A 19,993-nucleotide genomic window follows, 5' to 3' on the forward strand; every position below is an offset into this window, starting at 1 on the left:
GGAGGAGGTGAAGGAGAAAGAGGAAGGAGAAAGAGTCTCTTTCTCGGCTGAAGAGGATAGCAACCTCTGGGCTTTCTCCAGGTTCCCCCCCAAAACCTTGGCCCTCCACTCCCACCCCTCACCGGACGTGGCTCTAGACTTGGGCCACCCCGTCAAGCGAGCCCCCTTCCACAAACAGAAGACAACCCCCCCAGGGACTGCAGGCACTCCGCCCCACAGCTGTGCGGTCTGGCCACGGGATCTGGACAGACGGGGCTCCCCTCTCATAGGAGACGCTTCCCCCACCCACCCACCCACCCCCTGGCCTTCCTTCCTTCCTTCTCTGAGGTCGGCAGGCCTGTTCCTGCCCTCCTTCTTCGAGGCGAGCTCGGTCTGTGCCTCCGGATCGGATTCTGAGGCTGGGGCACCCGGCAAAGGATCACTACCCAAAAGGGGTTAGGACACCGGGAGGCGCTGGCAGCAAACCCCGGCGGAAAAGGCAGAATTGCTGGGGTGGCAGGAGAATTGACCCCCCTCTTCAGGTCCCGCTCCGAGCGCAGACACCCCGGTGAGAGAGAGGCAACCTGTCCGGATCTGGGTCCATCTGAATCGGGGTGGGGGCCCTGCCCGAACCCAGGGAACGCACCGGCTCGGGGCGGCCGGTATCTCTGGCACCCGCTGGAGGGTCGGTGCTTGAAGTAGAGGTCGCAGCGGTCGGCCCAGAGGCAGCAGTAGTAAAAGCTGAGGACGTCGTAGAGCCAGTGGGAGAAGCCTGGGATGCGGGGGGGCTTCTGGTAGGGAGGGGCCCCCCAGTCGTGGCCTCGGTCTGGAGTGCTGCCCCCCAGGGAGTCCCCGGTGAGCACCTGGGCGCCGGAAGCGTCGTAGCAGCACTGCTGCCCCGCGGCATATCGGGGGCTGTTGGAGGACAGGAGGGGGGAGACGGTCAGAAATCGTCCCGAGAACACCCAAAGGCATTTTTTGGGGGGGCGGGCGAGACAAGGACACCCCCCCACACACAGATGCTCCCGGCCCTTGGGAAGGTCCTGAAGAGCCAGCGGACCTTGGATCAAGAGGTTGTGCTCAATGGGTTTCATTACTCTTTTTCTTCTGGATAGGTTGTGGGTTGTTTTTATTTCTTTGTACGCTGCGCTAAATCCCACATGAATTGGTGTGTGTTTGTGGGGGGGTGCAGGTTGATCAAGAGGTGGTGCTCAATGGGTTTCGTAAGGTTGTGGCCCTGGATTGTTTTTATTTCTTTGTACGCTGCGCTAAATCATACGTGAATTGGTCTCTCTCTCTCTTTCCCTCCCTCCCTCCTTCCCTCCCCCCCTCTCTCTCTCTGTGGTGCAGGTTGATCAAGAGGTGGTGCTCAATGGGTTTCGTAAGGTTGTGGCCCTGGATTGTTTTTATTTCTTTGTACGCTGCGCTAAGTCACACATGAATTGGTCTCTCTCTCTTTCTCTCTCTCTCTCCCTCCCTCCCTCTGTGTGAGTGTGTGTGTGTGTGTGTGGTGCAGATGGGATTTCCCGCATTGAGGATATGTGGGGGGGGCTTACCTGGCCTGAACGCTCCTGACGCAGTGCACCGCCCCGGGGTGATATGTGCAGACGCTGCCCTTCTCTAGGTCGCACCCGTAATCGGTCTGCAATGGGAAGAGGCTCGGCTTGGTCAGAACGTCTGGAAACTGACTCGGTCTGTGGTCCGATTTCGTCGAAGAAACGAAAGAGCGGAAAGACGTTAAGGCTCGTTTACGGACTCCCGTTAAGTCTATCGCAACACACACACACACACAAAGCACCAAGGCGTAAAGAATCCAAAGACTGGAAAAAGATGAAAAGAAAAGAGAACAAAAAATAGATAAGGACGACTTCCACGCTTCTTTCTGTCAAGCGCCTGAAATGGTCTAACGGGTTTCCTGCCTGAGCAGGGGGTTGGACTAGATGACCTCCAAGGTCCCTTCCAACTTTATTGTTGTTGTTGTTGTTGTTGTTGTTGTTATTTAGTTTCCTTGTTTCTGTCAACGCTGTGGCAGTGGAGGTCCACGCTCTGACAACGGAGGTTCAGCGGCCATTTTACCTTTTGCTTTCAATGTGCCTTTTCTGTTCCTTTAGCGTTCACAGGCAGGAGGGGGGACAGGGTAACAGCTTGAGTGTTTAGCTAGCCATAACAATGCAGGAATGTGGGAACTCAAGGACATGGCCTGATAAGCTTTCGGCGGCTGAGGAGCCGTTTTGCGCCAATTGGGGAATGTGGCTTTCGTGGGGTGGAATTGCAACTTGTTACTTTGCATCTGGAGGGAATCTCAACTATGTAAGGGCCGAGACTCGGTGTCCCGAATAAAATGTTCTTTGAGGAAGAAACTCTGGCCTCGAAGTTCTTTTAATACGTTTCGTCTATCGGAACCGGGACGTTTTCCTTACTTTTTGATTCCTTTCTCCTTCCCTGTCAATCCTTTGCACTCCCTAAATCTGTGAACCGTCAATGCGATCTTTCCTTCTTCCTTGGCAAAGTGGCCGAGGGCCTGAGAAACAAACTAGGCAACACACAAATTATCCAGAGTGCCGAAAGAGAGAGAGACTGCTGGCTTTCTGGTTGTGAGAAATGTATGTATGTGTGTGTGTTTTTTTTTCATCCCGCCTTTGCCACTTCGCGAGTAACTCCAGGCCAGGAATGCACCCGATGCTCCTTCCACCTCCTCCTCCTCCTCCTCCTCATTCCCCCACAACGCCGCAACCCGGTGGAACAGACTGGGCTCATTCCCTTGCTTGCGGCGGAACTGGAACTCCCAGTCTGCCGGTTCCTAGCCAGGCGCCTTCAGCCCTGAATCCCGGCACACAAGGAGAGAGCTTGGACATCTGTGGAACTGGCCGGTCCAGGGATCCACCCCATGAAGCGAGCCTCCCACTCGATCCCCCCACACCTCCTGGAGAGTCCCGGGCTGCCCTGCTCCAGAGCGGGTGCAGGCAGGCAAAGGGAGCCACAGGGGCCGAGCTGGGGCCGCTGCCAATGGGAAAGCGACACTCGGGTAAATAAGGCGCCGGCCTAACTCGCCCGATGCCTAGCCTGCCACCACCTAACCCGAGTCCGAGTTGGCAGAAGGGCAGAGGCTCATCTCCGCCTTCCCAGATGGGGCCACGAGTGGGAGGGTCCAACATGAAGCCTGGCCCCTCCCCCCGGCAGCCCTAAGGGACCCTCCGCAGGGCTCAGCCATCTCCGTCCCTGCTCTGCCCACCTCAGGCTCCCTGGCCGGGCGGATCAGCACTGCGAAGCCTGCCACCCACAGGCCCCCACCCGCCGCAATTCATGCTCGGGGTTCGATCAGGAGTGTGTGCGGGGTGAAGGAGGGGAGGGTCTCTGGGAGCCCAGAAAGGAGGGGGGGAGGGTCGTCCCACCTAAGGGTCCCCCTTTTGACCCGGAGCCCTTCAACGGCATCGGCGCAGCCTTGCCCTCCCGGTAAGCAGCCGGCGCCTTGGCAGCTGGCCTGGATCCGCACCCGCCGTCAGCAGAGCCTCTCCGGGCTGGGCACTTACGTGGAAGCGGCCCGAGTCGGCCCGGGCTTGGGCCAAAGTGCAGGGGCAGTCGGGAATCTCCACCAGGAAGTCGGGCAGGCCCTCCTCCTTCCTGTCCCACTGCTGGCACTTGGCGGTCGCCCAGGCGTGGGAGTCCTTGCGGAAGGCCTCCTCCAGGTGCCAGGCCAGGGCGTGCTCCGTGCTCCAGATGGCAGCCACGTTCCTGGGAGACGGGGAAGAGACCGGAGGGAGAAGAATGAAATGGACTGGCAAAGTCGAGGTGGGCAAAAACCCAGTCCCGGGTCTGGGTAAAGGGACCGAAGGGATTTTATTATGCTTAAGGTTGGCGTTGGTAATACTGATATTTATTTATTTATTTATTTATTTATTTATTTATTTATTATTGGGACTTATATGCCGCCCTATCTCCCGAAGGACTCAGGGCGGCTAACACTTTGTAATCATATATATATATGATATATATATATAATCATATATATGTTAAGTATTTGTCAAGGCTTTTTTGAAAGCACCTTGCTACTTAACTCTTTCATTCCTGTCTCAAGGCTTATCTACAGGATATAGTCAATTTATGACAGCTCATTATTTGTGCAAATTATTCAAATTGCTAATAAAGAATTTGGGAGGCTGAGATGGCCATTTCAAACTCTTTATGTTCTCATCAGTCAGTCATACCCTTTATCTGAGATTCGAACATATATATATATGTATATATGTCCCCCCCCTGGATACTCACGGCTGGCCTTCCGAGGAGCCCTCGGCCGAGATCCGCAGTGCCCCCAGCTCCCAGGCCCCGTGCCGAGCGGAGGGAGCCGGCAGGAAGGCAAAGCGCCCCTCGTTGGGGTGATTCCTCTTCAGGGAGTAGAGATACTTCCACTCCGCTGCCCAGTTCTCGGAATAAGGCTCGCCTGGAGAAGGGAGGGAGGGAGGGAGGGAGGGAGGAAGGAATTGGGAGAGAGAGAGGAAGGAAGGAAGGAAGGAAGGAAGGAAGGAAGGAAGGAAGGAAGGAAGGAAGGAAGGAAGGAAGGAATTGGGAGAGAGAGAGAGAGAGAGAGGAAGGAAGGAATTGGGAGAGAGAGAGGAAGGAAAAGAGGGAGGGAGGGAGGAAGGAAGGGAGGAAAGAAGGAATTGGGAGGGAGAAAGGAAGGAAGGAAAGGAGGAAGGAAGGCAGGAAGGAAGGAAGGGAGAGAGAGGAAGGAAGGAAGGAAGGAAGGAAGGAAGGAAGGAAGGAAGGAAGGAAGGAAGGAAGGAAAGAAGGAAGGAAGGAAGGGAGAGAGAGGAAGGAAGGAAGGAAGGAAGGAAAGAAGGAAGGAAGGAAGGAAGGAAGAAAGGGAGAGAGAGAAGAAGGAAGGAAGGAAGAAGGAAGGAAGGAAGGCAGGAAGGGAGAGAGAGAAGAAGGAAGGAAGGAAGGAAGGAAGGAAGGAAGGAAGGAAGGAGAGACTTGAACGATCCCACCAGCTGTACTTGGAGCCATCACAGGGGGATGCTGTTGGATCCAGCCCCCCCCAATGTTCCCCTGGGCGAAAGAAAAGCCGCAGCCCCTGTGGAATTCAAGCTCCGGCCGCTGGACTTTCCACCCAGGCAGGCCCCTGGGCCCGAGACCGGCCCGCTTGGCTCTGCCTGGCCGGAGGGCTTCTCCCGGCCCTGCTGGGTCCTGTGGCAGGAGAGGGCAGTCCACCGGTCACCCCTCTTGGGCTACTACCCTGCGCCTTACTGGGGGGGGCGGCGGATGTTGGGACCCCCGCTGGAGTCTGCAATGGGCTTAGAACGCAGCAGCAGTTTCGGGGGGACCCCATCAAGTCAGCCCCACCAGATCGCAAGCTGCCCTGGCTTCCTTAGAGACGCTTCCCACTGCTATTCAAGGTGTGGGTTGCACAGCCAAAAGCCTTTCGTTGTAGCGGCCATTTTGCCGGTGGGACCCCTCCCCCCCGTCTGTGGGTGGAACTCCCCCCCATGAGACCTGAGGGGGGGGCGTGGGAAAGGGCCACGGAAAGGAGCAGGGGAGGGCAGCCTTCCTCTGCTGGTGCCAGCTCCTCTCCGGAAAGGCACTCAAGATGGCCGGCTGCAGCCTGGCTGGGGTTGGACGCCTCGGTTTCCCTCTGCGGTACGGCCAAGCGGGAGTTTGGGACGGCCCTTTCCGAAGCCACCTCTGGCTTCTCATTTTTTTAAAATCTGGCCATCGGTTCCTCTGCTCCGCCAGAGGCCGAGCGCCAGGTGCCGCCCGGCCGTCTCCCTTCGGTAGGGTTGCCAGATATGGGCAGCAAAAAGCTGAAAATCTGCCGGATGGCAGCAGTACGGCTGGCTCCTTGCAGAAGGAAACAGGGGTGGCTCAGGGTGGAAACGTGGAGTGTGGCTGCCGGCCGCAGGTGCTCCCCTCCTTAGCCAGGCGACCTCATCCGCGCCCACGGTGACATCTGGCAAACCCTCTGGGCCTTCTCCGCGGCCCCCTTTTCGGTTGACCAAGCCTTTTTGGGAAGCCAACAAGCCATTGTCAGAGGGCGGCCGGTTTCTTCTAGGGATGTCCCGTTCCATCAGCTGGAAACACGAACATCCGATCATGGTTAATTTACGCCGTCCCTTCTCTACCCAAACGGCCTCCCTGGCGACGCTGACCGGTAGCCGGCAGGGACGAGAACCCGGTACCTGTTTCGTGATATCCCCAAACCTCCAGGTGGACTCGGTGGGAGGGCAGCAGGCGGGGGTCCCAGGTGATGGTCAGGCGTCCCCCCGTCCCCGGGGTGCCGTAGTATTGCCACTGGGTCTCGTTGACTAGTGTGCTTTTCTCAGAAGGGGGGACTTTATTGTGGTGAACTGCGGGGTGAGGCAGAAAAAGGGGGGGTTAGGCGCTAGCACCCGTTGCCCAACGAACCTGACCATATCCCGGCTTGCCGCTCGCGTCGCCTGACCGCGTCCTCCCCAAACAGAAGGGGACGTGGGGAGCCTGGGCGGTTGGAGAAGGTCCTCACCTGAAGTCCACGTTCCTGACCAAGGAAACGTCTTCCCGGCGTCCAGAGAGATCTCCAGGCTGACCAGGCCAATTTCGTAGAGCAAAGGGGAGATGCAGTGCAGCTGACCGTCCTGGTCGACGTATCCCCGGGTCTGGACGGCCTCGGCGAACCTGCCGGGTGGAGAAGAAGTGCCAGGATTAGGGCACACGAGCCCACCTTTCTCTGGCCCGGGGGGGGATTGCATTCCCACGACCACCTGACCTGCATCTCTCCCCCTCCTCCCTCCACCACGTTCCCTCCCTTTCCCTTCTCCGCGGCGCTTTTCCCGCTGGGTTTATTCTGCTCCTCTAAAGAGGAGTTTGGCTTCTGGCTTGTGGCCTCTTTGTCCTGATATCCCTCATTTATGCCTTATTTTTGAATTTTAGGGACCCCTTCGGACAACTAACTCCCAGGGGTGTGAAAGAACAGCGGCCGAAGCCAGCCCAATGATGCAGCGTGATAATAATAATAATAATAGTAATACACATTAGAAACAGGAGCGATACGTTTAAAACTTACACTTAGGGTGAGAACCACTCTAATGGCAGCAAGTGAAGAGGAACTAAAGAGCCTCTCGTTGCGGGTGAAGAAGGAGAGTGCAAAAGTTGGGCTGAAACTTAACATTAAGAAAACCAAGATCATGGCATCTGGCCCTCTCAATTCCTGGCAAATAGATGGGGAAGAAATGGAGGTAGTGACAGATTTTGTTTTCCTGGGCTCCAAGATCACTGCAGATGGGGACTGTAGTGTAATTAAAAGACGCTTGCTCCTGGGGAGGAAAGCCATGGCAAATCGAGACAGCACACTAAAAAGCAGAGACATCACCCTGTCAACAAAAGTGCGTATAGTCAAGGCCATGGTCTTCCCAGTTGCAATGTATGGCAGTGAAAGCTGGACCACAAGAAAGGCCGAGCGCCAAAGAATGGAGGCCTTTGAACTCTGGTGCTGGAGAAGACTCCTGCGAGTTCCTTGGACTGCAAGGCGATCAAACCGGTCGGTCCTGGAGGAGATCCACCCTGACTGCTCTTTAGAAGGCCAGATCCTGAAGCTGAAACTCAAATACTTTGGCCGCCTAATGAGAAGGAAGGACTCACTGGAGAAGAGCCTCATGCTGGGAAAGATTGAGGGCAAGAGAAGAAGGGGACAACAGAGAAGGAGGTGGCTGGACGGAGTCACTGAAGCAGGAGGCCTGAGCTTAAATGCACTCCAGAAGATGGTGGAGGACAGGAAGGCCTGGAGGAATGTGGTCAATGGGGTTGCGATGGGTTGGACATGACTTTGCAGCTAACAACAAGGGTAGGAACAGAAATTTATTTCTGCAGTTCTTACAGAGGCCCCTGGGCAGCGCGCTCCAGAGGAGCCCCCCCACCCACACCCCTAAACAGGACAGCCGCTTTCCCCACACCGGCTTGTGGTGTAGGGCAGCTCCTGGCCCTCAACACAGAGGGAAATACCCCAGACTCACACCTGGCAAGGACGCTCAGGTGTCCCGACAAAGATTGGAGTCGTGCCAGTTGCGGTGGGGTGTGTGTGTCCCGGGACCCTCCAGAGAAATTTTTCCCAAGCAAGACCCCCGATTTTTTTTTCTTCTCCGCTTCCCCTGTAGACGTTGAACCCCAGCGTTGCAAGGCCTGCTCTGCGCCAGCCTCTCCGCCCCTCGCCCAGCCGTGGTGGTGCCAAAGGCTGCCGGTCTGGCTCCTTCGTTTCCTTTTCACCTCTCTCAAGATGGGGCGCCCTCCCAGATATTCTCCCAATGACCCCTCTTCCTCCTCCCACCGCTAACTGGGGCGTTTGCTGCCTGTTTGCCTCCCTGGGAAGACCCGCCTAGCCCAGTGGCACCGGATCTGTTACGGTGGCTTTACGTCGAGCTCGCCCTGCCCGGGTCAATCAGAAATGGCCGTCTCGCTCCGGGGGTGGACCCAGACTCGGGGGGGCGGTAGCATTTGCGAATAGGCGCCGAGGGCCCCGCTCTCTCCGGCCACTCGCAGGCCCGTGAATTGCAGGGTGACGAAAGGACAGCCGAGGCAACGCCCGCTATCCTAACCCAGGGCTTTTCAACCTTTTTGCCCACTGTGCCACTTTTAGGATACGGCCGCATCCGAGGACCGCCAGTCGCCTAGCAAGGGGTCAAAAACTGGATGGCCAAAAAAAAAAGGAAAGGAAAAAAAGTGATGAAGTACAGGTAGTCCTCGACTTACAACAGTTCGCTTAGTGACTGGTTCGAAGTTACAACGGCACTGGAAAAAGCGCCCCCCCCCGAGCCACAGCCGAGCAAGACACCTGCCTGCCCACCCGGGGGCGCTCTTCCTCCTGTCCGAAGTTTTCATGGTTGTGAGCATTTCTGTTGAGGATTGGTAGCGGGGTTGGGGTGGGCTGTTTTTATTTTCCCCCCCCTCTGCTGGGTGGTTGCAGCAGGTTTTGGTCACTTCACATGACCCTGGGACACTGTGGCCGTCATAAATATGAATCAGTTGCCAAGCATCTGAATGTAAATCACAAGACCCTGGAGATGCTTCAACATTCCAGCCGATCGGCGCTTCTTCTGGACTCAGCAGAAGCGCCAGGATCAGTGCTGAGCTCCAGCTGGATCCTGGCGCTGATCCTGGCGCTTCCGCTGAGCCCCGACAGCCCTGCAGCTCCAGCCGTCTCTCGCTCAGGCTTCTGCGGTGCTGGCACCGGTTCAGCTCGTTCCCCTCCCCCGCTACCACTTCTCTAGGATGGTCGTGTGCCACCTACCCAGTGGCAACGTGCCACCGGTGGTACCCGTGCCGCTGGTTGGAAAGCCCTGTCCTAACCCACCCGGGGACATCTGGTGCCTTGGGGGAACCCCCGAAAGGGAACCTTTTTAGCTGCTTCTGCTAAAAAAAATGCCTCCTTCTTCTCGACAGCCTTGAAGAGCGAAGTCTTTATCTTGTGTGTGTGTGGGGGGCAGCTTCGCAGGGCGGATAGCTTACAGTGTCCAAGTAGGGATAAAAATCAGGCTTTTCGGATATTCGGCATATCAAGGGGTGGGGGTGGGGGGGCCTCATCCCCAGTACTGAAAAAAGGGTCCCCGGCAACCCGTTTTTTCCCGGGGTGGCCGAACGTGGCCAGCCAGGGAGGATGGCTGGATCTCTGCCCTGGTTTTGTCTGGGGCTGCCCTTGGGGGGAGGAGCTTGCCGGGACCCGCTCTCCACCCCGGGGGGGGGAGAGGGAGGAGTTGCGGGGGTCCCACCTGGCTTCCACTTTGGGGGCGACCCTCAGCTGGGGAGCGGCCCAAAGGCGGGGAACTCTTCGACTGCGTCCTCCGGGATCACCCGAGCAAGGAGGCTGTTTTGGGGGTGACGGGGGGTCTTCCTGCAGCCAGCACCCCCAGCCTGGTCCCCAGGGAGGAATTTCATATGTGTGTGTGTGTGAGATAGAGGTTACGAGGCAGGCCAGAGTGGGTGGCTCTTCGCCCAGTTTGGCCCTCAGCGCTGTTTCTTGGCTGGCAAGGCACAAGGGAGGTGTGTGTGTGTGTGTGTGTGTGTATGTGAGAGAGAGAGAGAGAGAGAGAGAGAGAGAGGCTCCTGGCTGTTGCCTTTTATTGTTTTATTAAGCTACGCTGCGCTCCAGTGCCAACCAAACCCCGAACGGCCTCCGTGCCCGAGGACAACGGTTCAATTAATGCAAGAATAACATTTAAAAATAAATAAATAAACCCTTCCCGAGCCCTGAGCAGCCAGTAAAAGGGGGGCTCCTCTGAAGCACCCCGAAAGGGCTCCATGGGGGGGGCTGCCTTTTCAAAAGACCCCGGCAGAAACTGCAAGGGGATCTGAATGCAGCAACACAGAGGGGTTGGCCGACCGGGAGATCTATGCTTCGGGCTGAGCCATTATTATTATTATTATTATTATTATTATTATTATTATTATTATTATTATTATTATTATTATTATTATTATTGTGAGCAGCTCTGACGAGAGATCGATGGGTCGTTAAGGTGCTTCCAAGTAAAAGAGGCAGGATGCAGAAATGCAATCATTATGAAGCTTTATTCATCGATAGGTTATATAAAAAGAGCTATATGGCATGGAGGCATCCATGCTTGTATGATAGAGAGAGAATGCATGCAAGAGAGAGAGAAAGATGAGAAGGGGAGAGTAGCCCCTGAGCAGAGGTATTTATGGGGGGTCTCGGCCCCTCCCTAACCATAAAACACTCTCTCCAATGGGGCTGCAGGGGTCTGAGACCCCTGACTCATCAGTGGAAGCAAAGAAGCCTCTTTGCTTCCATCTGATGACCTTTTTGGGTAACTGCCAATGGCTGGCACAAAACATCTAACAATTATTATTATTATTATTATTATTATTATTATTATTATTATTATTATTATTATTATTATTATTCAACAATACTTGAATCAATACTCAGCGCAGTTCAACTGTTTAGCAGCGACATCAGAACGGCCTTTGGACCTGGAAAATGTGCTACGTTATCCATGCAGCGAGGAAAAGTGGGAAAAACAGGAGGAACAGAACGGGGAAAGGGAAGTATTACGAAAGCACCAGCAAAGGACGACGGTTACAAATACCTGGGCATTTTGGAAGCAGGTAACATCTTGAATGGAAAAGTCAAAGAGTCGACACGAAAGGAATACATCAGGAGAGTCCGCAAAATACTGAAATCAAAGCTGAATGCTGGAAATATAATTAAAGCCATTCATACGTGGGCAGTCCCAGTGATAGGCTACCCAGCTGGAATTATCAACTGGACTTTGGCTGAATTGGAACACCTGGACCGGAAAACACGTAAACTCTTGAACATGCACCACGCTCTACATCCACAAAGTGACATCGACAGGTTGTACCTGCCAAGAAGAACAGGGGGCAGGGGGCTACTGCAAACCCACCAAACTGTAGAAGAAGGAAAACGAAGTTTGAATGACTCTGTGAATCAAAGTACAGGAAAACTGCTGCAGGCTGTGAAAACAGAGAGCATTATAAAAATAACAGAAACAAAGGCAGAATATAAGGAAAAACGGCTGGATGACAGATTAAATAGATGGAAAACCAAAGCTTTGCATGGACGGCGTTTGAAAAAACACCGAAGGAAAATGTGATAACAACTTGACATGGGCATGGCTTAAGATGGGAACCATCAAGGAAGAAACGGAAGGCTTAATACTGGCTGCTCAAGAACAAGCACTACAAACTAATGCCATGAAAGCAAAGATACAAAGATCCACTGACAACCCAAATTGCGGACTTTGCAACAACAAAGCTGAAACTGTGTCACATTTAATATGTGAGTGCAGCAAAATTGCGCAAACCGATTACAAAGCTGGACACGACCAAGTTGCTAAACTAATCCACTGGGCATTGTGTAAAAAATAGGACTTGCCTGTGTCCGAAAAGTCATGGGAACATAGGGTGGAAAAAGTTGTGGAGAATGAGAGGGTGAAGATCTGGTGGGACTTCCGAATACAGACAGATCCCCATTAGGAACACAACACGCCAGATATCACAACTGTACCAGGAGATGCCAGAGTCGAAGAAAAAGAACTGGAAAAAAATATGAAATACCGCGACCTGGACATCGAAACTGCACCATTATGGATGAAACGCGCAACAGTGATATCCACTGTCATCAGGCCACTGGGAACTATGTCCAAAAACTTTGCAAAACACATCAATAAATTGCAGCTTCCTGCAATAATAACTCCAGCAAAGCTACAAAAAACTGCGCCACTCGGAACATCTTACATTTTAAGGAGATACCTGGTTGATACCTAGGATGCCGGCAGCAACCCAGGTCAACCGTTAGTGCCAATCAATTTGAGTGTTCAGTTGACTGAGTTTCATGTTTTATGAATAAAAGTTTTATAATAATAACAATAACAACAATAACAATAATAATAATAATAAGAAGTAGTAGTAGTAGTTGGAAGGGACCTTGGAGGTCATCTAGCCCAACCCCCTGCTCAGGCAGGAAACCCTTAATCTGGGGAAGGGGCGTCAGCCACATCACATTTTAATTCTCTTCCACTAACCACACATCCCAGCTTAGCCTAGCTCATGGGTAGGCAACCTCGGCTCTTTTAGGACGCGTGGACTTCAATTCCCAGAATTCCTGAGCCGGCTGGCTCAGGAATTCTGGGAGTTGAAGTCCACCAGTCAGAAAAGAGCCAAGGTTGCCTACCTCTGAACTAGCAAAACAGGAAAGGACCTATGGGTTTGTTTTTTTTCTAAGCGGTCACAAAAAGGGGGCCAGAACCCAGGCAACTGAGAATGTGCAATTAGTTGATTAGTTGATTAATGGAAACTAGTCATGAAAAGAGCCGAGGTTGCCTACCCCTGGCCTAGCTAGACCGCAGCTGCGAAACGAGCGGAATCCTGATTTTATTTTATTTTTCCCCCACCACCACCACGATGTCGTCGCGCGGCAAAAACGCTTCTCCCGGCTCACCTGCAGGTCACCGGGACGCCGGTCAGGAAAGTCCCATTCAGGACGGTGAAATCCTTTCCGCCCAGCAGGGTCCCTGAGGAGGGCCAGATCCTGACGCAGAAGAGCCAGTAATCGGGACAGCAAGCGCCCAGCTTCTCACAGGTGGGGCGGCACGAGCAGTCGGCCACCGTCCCACCGCAGCGAGTGGCGCAAGAGGCCTGGGACCCTGGTTGGGGAAAACAGACACGGGGTGTGTGTGTGCAATTGCTCCAAAAAACCAGGGCTTTTTATTCTCACAGAACGCCCTTTTTGGAACCTTTTTTTTTTTTGGATGGAGCCTTGTAAGGTAGGCAGGCGGGTTGCATGACCTGTGTGAGTTCTGGCACATTTTTCTTTTACAACAACAACAACAACAAAAAGCGCTGCCAAAAACCGTCCTTAGACCTCGGCGTAGCAGTTGTTTGTTTCTGAGAAACGTGTCTAGGCGTTGTCGCCCGTCCTCCTTTCGCCTCTTTGGCTTTGAACCGGAATAATCTTTTGGCCGCGTTTCTTTTGGCCCAGAGAAAGGGAATGTGTGAGGGCCTGTGGTTCGCTATTAATTATCTCCCAGGACGTGGCTCGGCCTCCCGGCGGGAGGAATCTGCTGCCAGACCATAATATCAGAGCCCCAATTGACCCTCCCTGTCTCCAAATAAAGACACCCCCAAACCTGAAATGGCATAGGGTTTCCTGCCTGAGCAGGGGGTTGGACTAGATGACCCCCAAGGACCCTTCCAACTACTTATTATTATTATTATTATTATTATTATTATTATTGTGAATGTGTGTGTGTGTATGTACGTATATATAAGGTAAAGGTAAAGATTCCCCCGCACATGCGTGCTAGTCGTTTCCGACTCTAGGGGCCGGTGCTCATCTCCGTTTCAAAGCCGAAGATGTCCGAGGACGTTTCCGTGGTCATGTGGCCGGCATGACTAGACGCCAAAGGCGCACGGAACACTGTTACCTTCCCACCGTAGTGGTCCCTATTTTTCTATTTGCATTTTTACGTGCTTTCGAACTGCTAGGTTGGCAGAAGCTGGGACGAGTAACAGGCGCTCACTCTGTTACGCGGCACTCGGGATTTGACCCGCCAAACTGCCGACCTTCTGATCGACAAGCTCAGCGTCCCAACCCACAAGCCACCGCGTGCCATATATACATATACACCGCGTCCATATATACATATACACCGCGTCCCATATATACATATACATATACATCATATACATATACATATACATATACATATACATATACATATACATATACATATACATATACATATACATATACATATACATATACATATACATATACATATACATATACATATACATATACATATACATATACGATGGGACGGGGTTGGATTTTATAAATGGATTTTAACTGTTAATCTGTATTAATTTATTATGGGCACTGTTTAATTACTTTTTAATAATTTTTAATTTTTGTATCTTGTTTTTATGTATTGCCCTGTTCACCGCCCTGAGTCCTTCGGGAGAAGGGCGGTATACAAATTAAATTAATAAAATAAAATAAATAAATAATAATATACATATACATATTTATTTATTTATTTATTTATTTATTTATTTATTTATTTAATTCCATTTATATCCCGCCCTTCTCCGAAGACTCAGGGCGGCTTACAAGCTTAGCAGTAGCCTTCATTCTATGTATATGCCTGCTTATTAGGGCTTTCACACACACCCCAAGCGGCATTATTACAAAGTCAGCTTAATTGCCCCCAACAATCTGGGTCCTCATTTTACCTACCTGGGAAGGATGGAAGGCTGAGTCAACCTTGAGCCTGGTGGGATGCGAACCTGCACTAATTGCAGGCAGCTGGTGTTACTTAAGGAGGCATTAGCCCACTGCTCCACCAAGGCTCTACATATACATATACGTATACGTATACGTATACGTATACGTATACGTATACGTATACGTATACATATACATATACATATACATATACATGTATACGTGTGTGTGTGTGTGTGTGTGTGTGTGTGTCTTCCTTTGGCACAATGCCAGGACGAGAGACACGCACTATTTGCTCGGGTCAGACCGAATCGAAAGAGAGGACAGGTGAACAACAGCCCTGGCATGGCAAACCAGTTTTTTTTGTTTTCTTTTGTTTTTTTCTTCCTCCCATTTCCCCCCCCCCCGCACCGGTACAGGATCTGCTTTGTTCGGATCAACCGAGGGAGATCCCCTGGGCTAGCAACGGGGCATTGACCCGCTGGCTCGCCCACCCAAGGCTGACCTGCTGGGCTGAGGAGGGGCGGGGGGGTTCCCAAATGTTTTGGGGGGGTGGGACTGGAACTCGTTCCCCATCACACTGGAAGTTTTTCAGAAGAGACTGGACAGCCATTTGTCCGAAATGGTATATAGGGTTTCCTGCCTGAGCAGGGGGTTGGACTAGATGACCTCCAAGGTCCCTTCCAACTTTATTATTATTGTTGTTGTTGTTGTTGTTGTTATTATTATTATTACTACTATTATTATTACTATTATTATTACTATTATTATTATTATTACTATTATTATTAAAAATGTTGAAACTCTGGAAAGAGTACAGAGAAGAGCAACAAAGATAATCGGGGGACTGGAGGCTAAAACATACAAGGATCGGCTGCTGGAATTGGGAATGCCCAGTTTAATGAAGAGAAGGACCAGGGGGGACATGATGGCAGCCTTCCAGTATCTCAGGGGCGGCCCCAAAGGAGGAGTCAAGCTCTTCTCCAAATTGCCTGAAGGGGCAGGAGAAGAAGCAACGGATGGAAACTAACCAAGGAGAGAAGCAACCTGGAACTAAGGAGGAATTTCCTGACAGTTAGAACAACTAACCAGTGGAACCACCTGCCTCCAGAAGCCGTGAATGCTCCAACACTGGAGGTTTTCAAGAAGAGACTGGACAGCCATTTGCCTCAAATGGTGTAGGGTTTTCTGCGTGAGCAGGAGGTTGGACTAGATGACCTCCAAGGTCCCTTTCAACTTGTGTTGCTGTTTTTTATTATTATTGTTGTTGTTGTTGTTGTTGTTGTTACTGAGGCTGATCTCTTGGCTTGCAACGGGGGATCGTCCCGTTGGCTCGCCCACCCAAGGCTGACGTGCTGGGCTGAGGTGTGTGTGTGGGGGTGTCCCAACTGCTTTGGGGGGCGGGACTGGAACTCGTTCCCCATCCTTTTGCCTGGGCGTGCGTGCGTGTGTAGAGCAGACCTTGGCAAACCTGCCGGGCCCGGCCGGTGCGTTTTTTTAAGGGAAAGAGAGCGCGGGTGTTTCCTTCTCTGGGTTGGCATCTGGATCGGGCCGGTTGCCAGTCTGGTGGCCCCCCCCCATCCCCGTTGCCCAGAGGCCTCGGGCGGATGCTGGTCCGAGTTCTGATTTTGCGCCTTTCAATCTTCCCTCCATTCCATCTTCTAGCCGGCGCCTCCGTTCAACGTCCTTTCGGGGTGGGGGGGGTGCAGGAGGGCGATTGCCCTCTTGCCAATCCCAGGAAAGGTTTGGAAGGGAGGAGAAGAGAGGGGGGGAAGGGTGCGTGTGCTGGGCGTGGGTGCGAATGTTGGCGTGTAGCGGGGGTAAGGCGAGAGCCACACCTGTCTCTCTCTCTCTCTCTGTGTCACCTGCGTTTTCGGGCAGCTCCGCTTGGGCTGTTTTGTTTTTTCCCCATTCCCCCCCCCCAAAAAGGGAAGGGTGGGAAAGGAGACTTACCTGCTTCGGGCAGGATCAGAACCCAGAGCAGGAGGAAGCAGCAGGAGGTGCCGGGGACCCGCATCCTGGCGTGCAAGAGAAGTTCCCTTCGGGCAGATCCCGACGGAGGAGGAAAAAGACTTGGTCCCCTCTCCGCGGGAGGGACTAGCAGCTTGGAACCGGGCTCAAAGTGTCACTGGGAGGAAATGCTGAGTTGACACAGAGCAGCCTCCTCCTCCTCCTCCTCCTCCTCCTCCTGGGGACCCACCCACCAGCTGGCAGAGCTGCCTGGCCGTCCGGCACCGCTGCTGGTTCTCCCTGCTGGGTTGGTTCCTGCGCTGCTGCGTTGTTGTTGTTGTTGTTGTTGTTGTTGTTGTTGTTGTTGTTGTTCTTCTTCTTCTTCTTCTTCTTCTTCTTCTTCTTCTTCTTCTTCTTCTTCTTCTTCTTCTTCTTCTTCTTCTTCTTCTTCTTCTTCTTCTTCTTCTTCTTCTTCTTCTTCTTCTTCTTCTTCTTCTTCTTCTTCTTCTTCTTCTTCTTCTTCCTCGGTTGCCAGGCCCAGCATTCAATCCCTTCCCTGTTAGGGTTTGATAGGGATCCGGGGGAATCGCCCACTCTGGGAGGAATCTGCTCAGGGCGGGAATCTTGGAGAGGTGCCGGGAGAAAAGGGAGGCAGGTCCCGGCAGGAGCAGCCTCTCCTCCTCTGGCTGGGTCCCACCTGTGTATGTGTGTCTCTGTGTGTGTGTGTGTTTCTCTCTCTCCTCTCTCTCTCTCTCTCTTTCCTCACTTTGTCTCTCTTTCTCTCTCTCTCTCTCTCTGTTCTGTCTCTTTCTCTCTGCCCCCTCTCTCTTTCCTCTCCCTTTCTCTCTCTCTGTCTCTCTCTCCTCTCTCTCTTTTCTCTCTTTCTATTTCTCTGTCTCTCCTCTTTCTTTCTCTCTCTTTCTCTCTCTCTCTTTCTCTCTCTCTCCTCTCTCTTTCTCTCTCTCTCTCTGTCTCTGTCTCTCTCTGTCACTCCTCTCTCTCTCTCCTCTCTCTTTTCTCTTTCTTTCTCCCCCTCCCTCTCTCCCTCTCTTTCTCTATCCTCTTTCTTTCTCTCTCTTTCTCTCTCTCTCCTCTTTCTTTGTCTGCCTCTCTCTGTCTCTGTCTCTCTCTCCTGTCTCTGTCTCTCTCTCTCCCCTTGGCATTTCCTTTCCTTCTGCAACCCGCGCTGAAAGCCCCTTGCAGCCTGAAGACTCTGCCATGGGCCGAGCACAGAGCCGGGGGGGGGGGGGGTCCCGGGGCTGGAAGGGACCTCAGAGGCCTTCTAGTCCAACCCCCTGCTCGAGGCAGAAGACCCCCCCCCCATCCCGCTCCAGCGGTCGTCAGCCTATTTTTGAAAGCCTGCCGTTCTGGCAGGCAGAGGCTTGGTTAGGGACGCTCACCGTCTGTCGGGAAAGCTCTCCTTACTCCTCGGGTGTGTGTGTGTGTGTGTGTGTGTGTGTGTCTCGCTCTCTTTGAGGGGCTTCCACCCCATCCCTTCTCGCCCTGCCCCCCTGGCGCTCTGGCAGATAGGCCAGCCCCCCCCCCCTCTTCTCTGCAGCCGTCCCGTCGCTGTCGTGATGTGGCCCCCCCATCTTTCTCTTCGCGAGGCTGCTCCTCGTAGGATTCAGCCTTCGCTTTCCCCGACTCCCCACAGCGGCGGCAGGGGGGGGAAACTCCCAATTTATACCCGCCCAAGGTTGAAAGGAGCCGGCGGGTGCTCCAGAGGACTAGAGCCTTGAAACTTGAAGAAGGCCGGGCCCTCTCCTGCCTGCCCAGCCTCGGCCGCTTCGCGGTTCCCGTTCGAGGGTCCTAAGAGGGTGTCACTGCCCAGGGCACAGAGCCCCCCCTCCCCGGGTGGGAAATCGGCTTGCAATACGGTCTTTGCGTTAGAGAACACCCCCCCCCCCAGGATTGTGGAAGGAGGCTTGGGGCAAAAATCGGAGCTTGCCCCGTTGGGCAAAAGACCTCCAAGGTGGCTTGTTCTCTCCTTGTTTGATTTCCAGGCTGGGGGGTTAGCAGAAAGCCCCCCCCCTTGGCCCGGGGACCAGGGGGAGGGGGCGGCCAGCCGGGCTTGTGCCCAGCCGCCCTCAGGTGGGTCGTTCCCCGGGGCAGCCCCGATCATCACTAGGGCAGGTGTGTACATGTGTGTGTGTGGGGGGGGTGTCGCCTGTCGGGACAACCGAAGACGACTCTGGGCTGCCTCTGCAGCAAGTTGGGGGACAAGAGGAAGGTGACCGGATGAGATTTCCCCACCCCCACCCCCCCCTCCCTTAGAAACGGGCAGGGATAGAGTAGAATAGAGCCGGAAGGGACCCTGGAGGTCTTCTAGTCCAGCCCCCTGCTCCAGCAGGAGACCCTAGACCATTTCAATCAATCAGAATAGAGCCGGGAGGGACCTTGGAGGTCTTCTAGTCCAGCCCCCTGCTAATGCAGGAGGCCCTATGCCAGTCATGGCGAACCTTTTAGAGACCGAGTGCCCGAACCGCAACCCAAAACCCACTTCTGTATCGTCAGGTATGCTGGGTGGGCGTGGCCCATGGGGTGGGTGTGGCCCATGGGGTGGGTGTGGCTGTGCTGCTAACGGCAGACTGGGCGGGACTAAAAACTTCAATCCATCACTTCCAACTTGGCGAGATCTTTTTTTTCCCGTGAGAAGTTGCAATTGAGTGACTGATTGAACTTTTTTTTTTTGCACACAGCGGTGGAGGCCTAAAGCGAAAAGATTTTATAAAACCCAGATGAAGGGCTAGGACTGGGGGCGATGGCGCGCGTGCCCACGGAGAGGTTCGCCACCAGGGCCCTAGTCTCTTCTTAAAAATCTCCAGCGATGGAGCGCCCACGATTTCTGGTGGCGAGCTGTTCCACCGGCTGATTGTCCTCCCTGTTAGGAACTTCTTTCTCCAAAGCCGAGTCCCGCAGCCGTTCTTCGGATGCTTTAGCCTCCAGGCCTTGGATCCTCTTAGCTGCTCTTCCCTCATTTTTTCTTTTCCAAACTCTCTAAAGACGGGAAATGGACGGAGGCCTTTTAAGGCGCCAGGGTGGAAAGGAAGAGAGAGAGTTGATGAAAAAGACCCCCCCCCAAACACACACACACCCGCAAACACAAAAGGCATACCGTTGGAAGCCACGGTGGAACACACACACACACACACGGACACACACACAGACACAGCCATGGGCATTTGGCGAGGGGAATAAAGCGGCCACGAAACGTAGCTGGATTGAAACCATCCCAGGTTTTGTTTTAGCTGCCCTGTCAGGCTCTTTTATTTCCCGGCAAGGCCGAGCCGAAGAGAGACGGCTGCGTTCTTGTGAGACCCCACCCCACCCCAC

General features: G+C 53.4%; 1 protein-coding gene across 1 annotated transcript in view; it reads right to left on the bottom strand.

Annotated features, from left to right (window-relative positions):
* Nucleotides 1-16,821, bottom strand: part of SUSD2 (sushi domain containing 2) — a 26,485-nt gene extending 9,664 nt beyond the window's left edge. The window contains exons 1-8 of the mRNA XM_081344251.1: nt 16,664-16,821; nt 12,923-13,127; nt 6,476-6,627; nt 6,153-6,320; nt 4,246-4,417; nt 3,510-3,711; nt 1,536-1,621; nt 626-894 (exon numbers count right to left, since the gene is read on the bottom strand). Of these exons, the coding sequence (XP_081200377.1) occupies nt 626-894; nt 1,536-1,621; nt 3,510-3,711; nt 4,246-4,417; nt 6,153-6,320; nt 6,476-6,627; nt 12,923-13,127; nt 16,664-16,727 (1,318 nt within the window). The 5' untranslated portion in view covers nt 16,728-16,821. The remainder of the gene's footprint in view (nt 1-625; nt 895-1,535; nt 1,622-3,509; nt 3,712-4,245; nt 4,418-6,152; nt 6,321-6,475; nt 6,628-12,922; nt 13,128-16,663) is intronic.
* Between the last annotated feature and the right edge of the window lie 3,172 nt (nt 16,822-19,993).

The sequence above is a fragment of the Vipera berus genome, assembly GCF_964194415.1.
Source record: "Vipera berus genome assembly, chromosome: Z".
NCBI classification, from domain to species: domain Eukaryota; kingdom Metazoa; phylum Chordata; class Lepidosauria; order Squamata; family Viperidae; genus Vipera; species Vipera berus.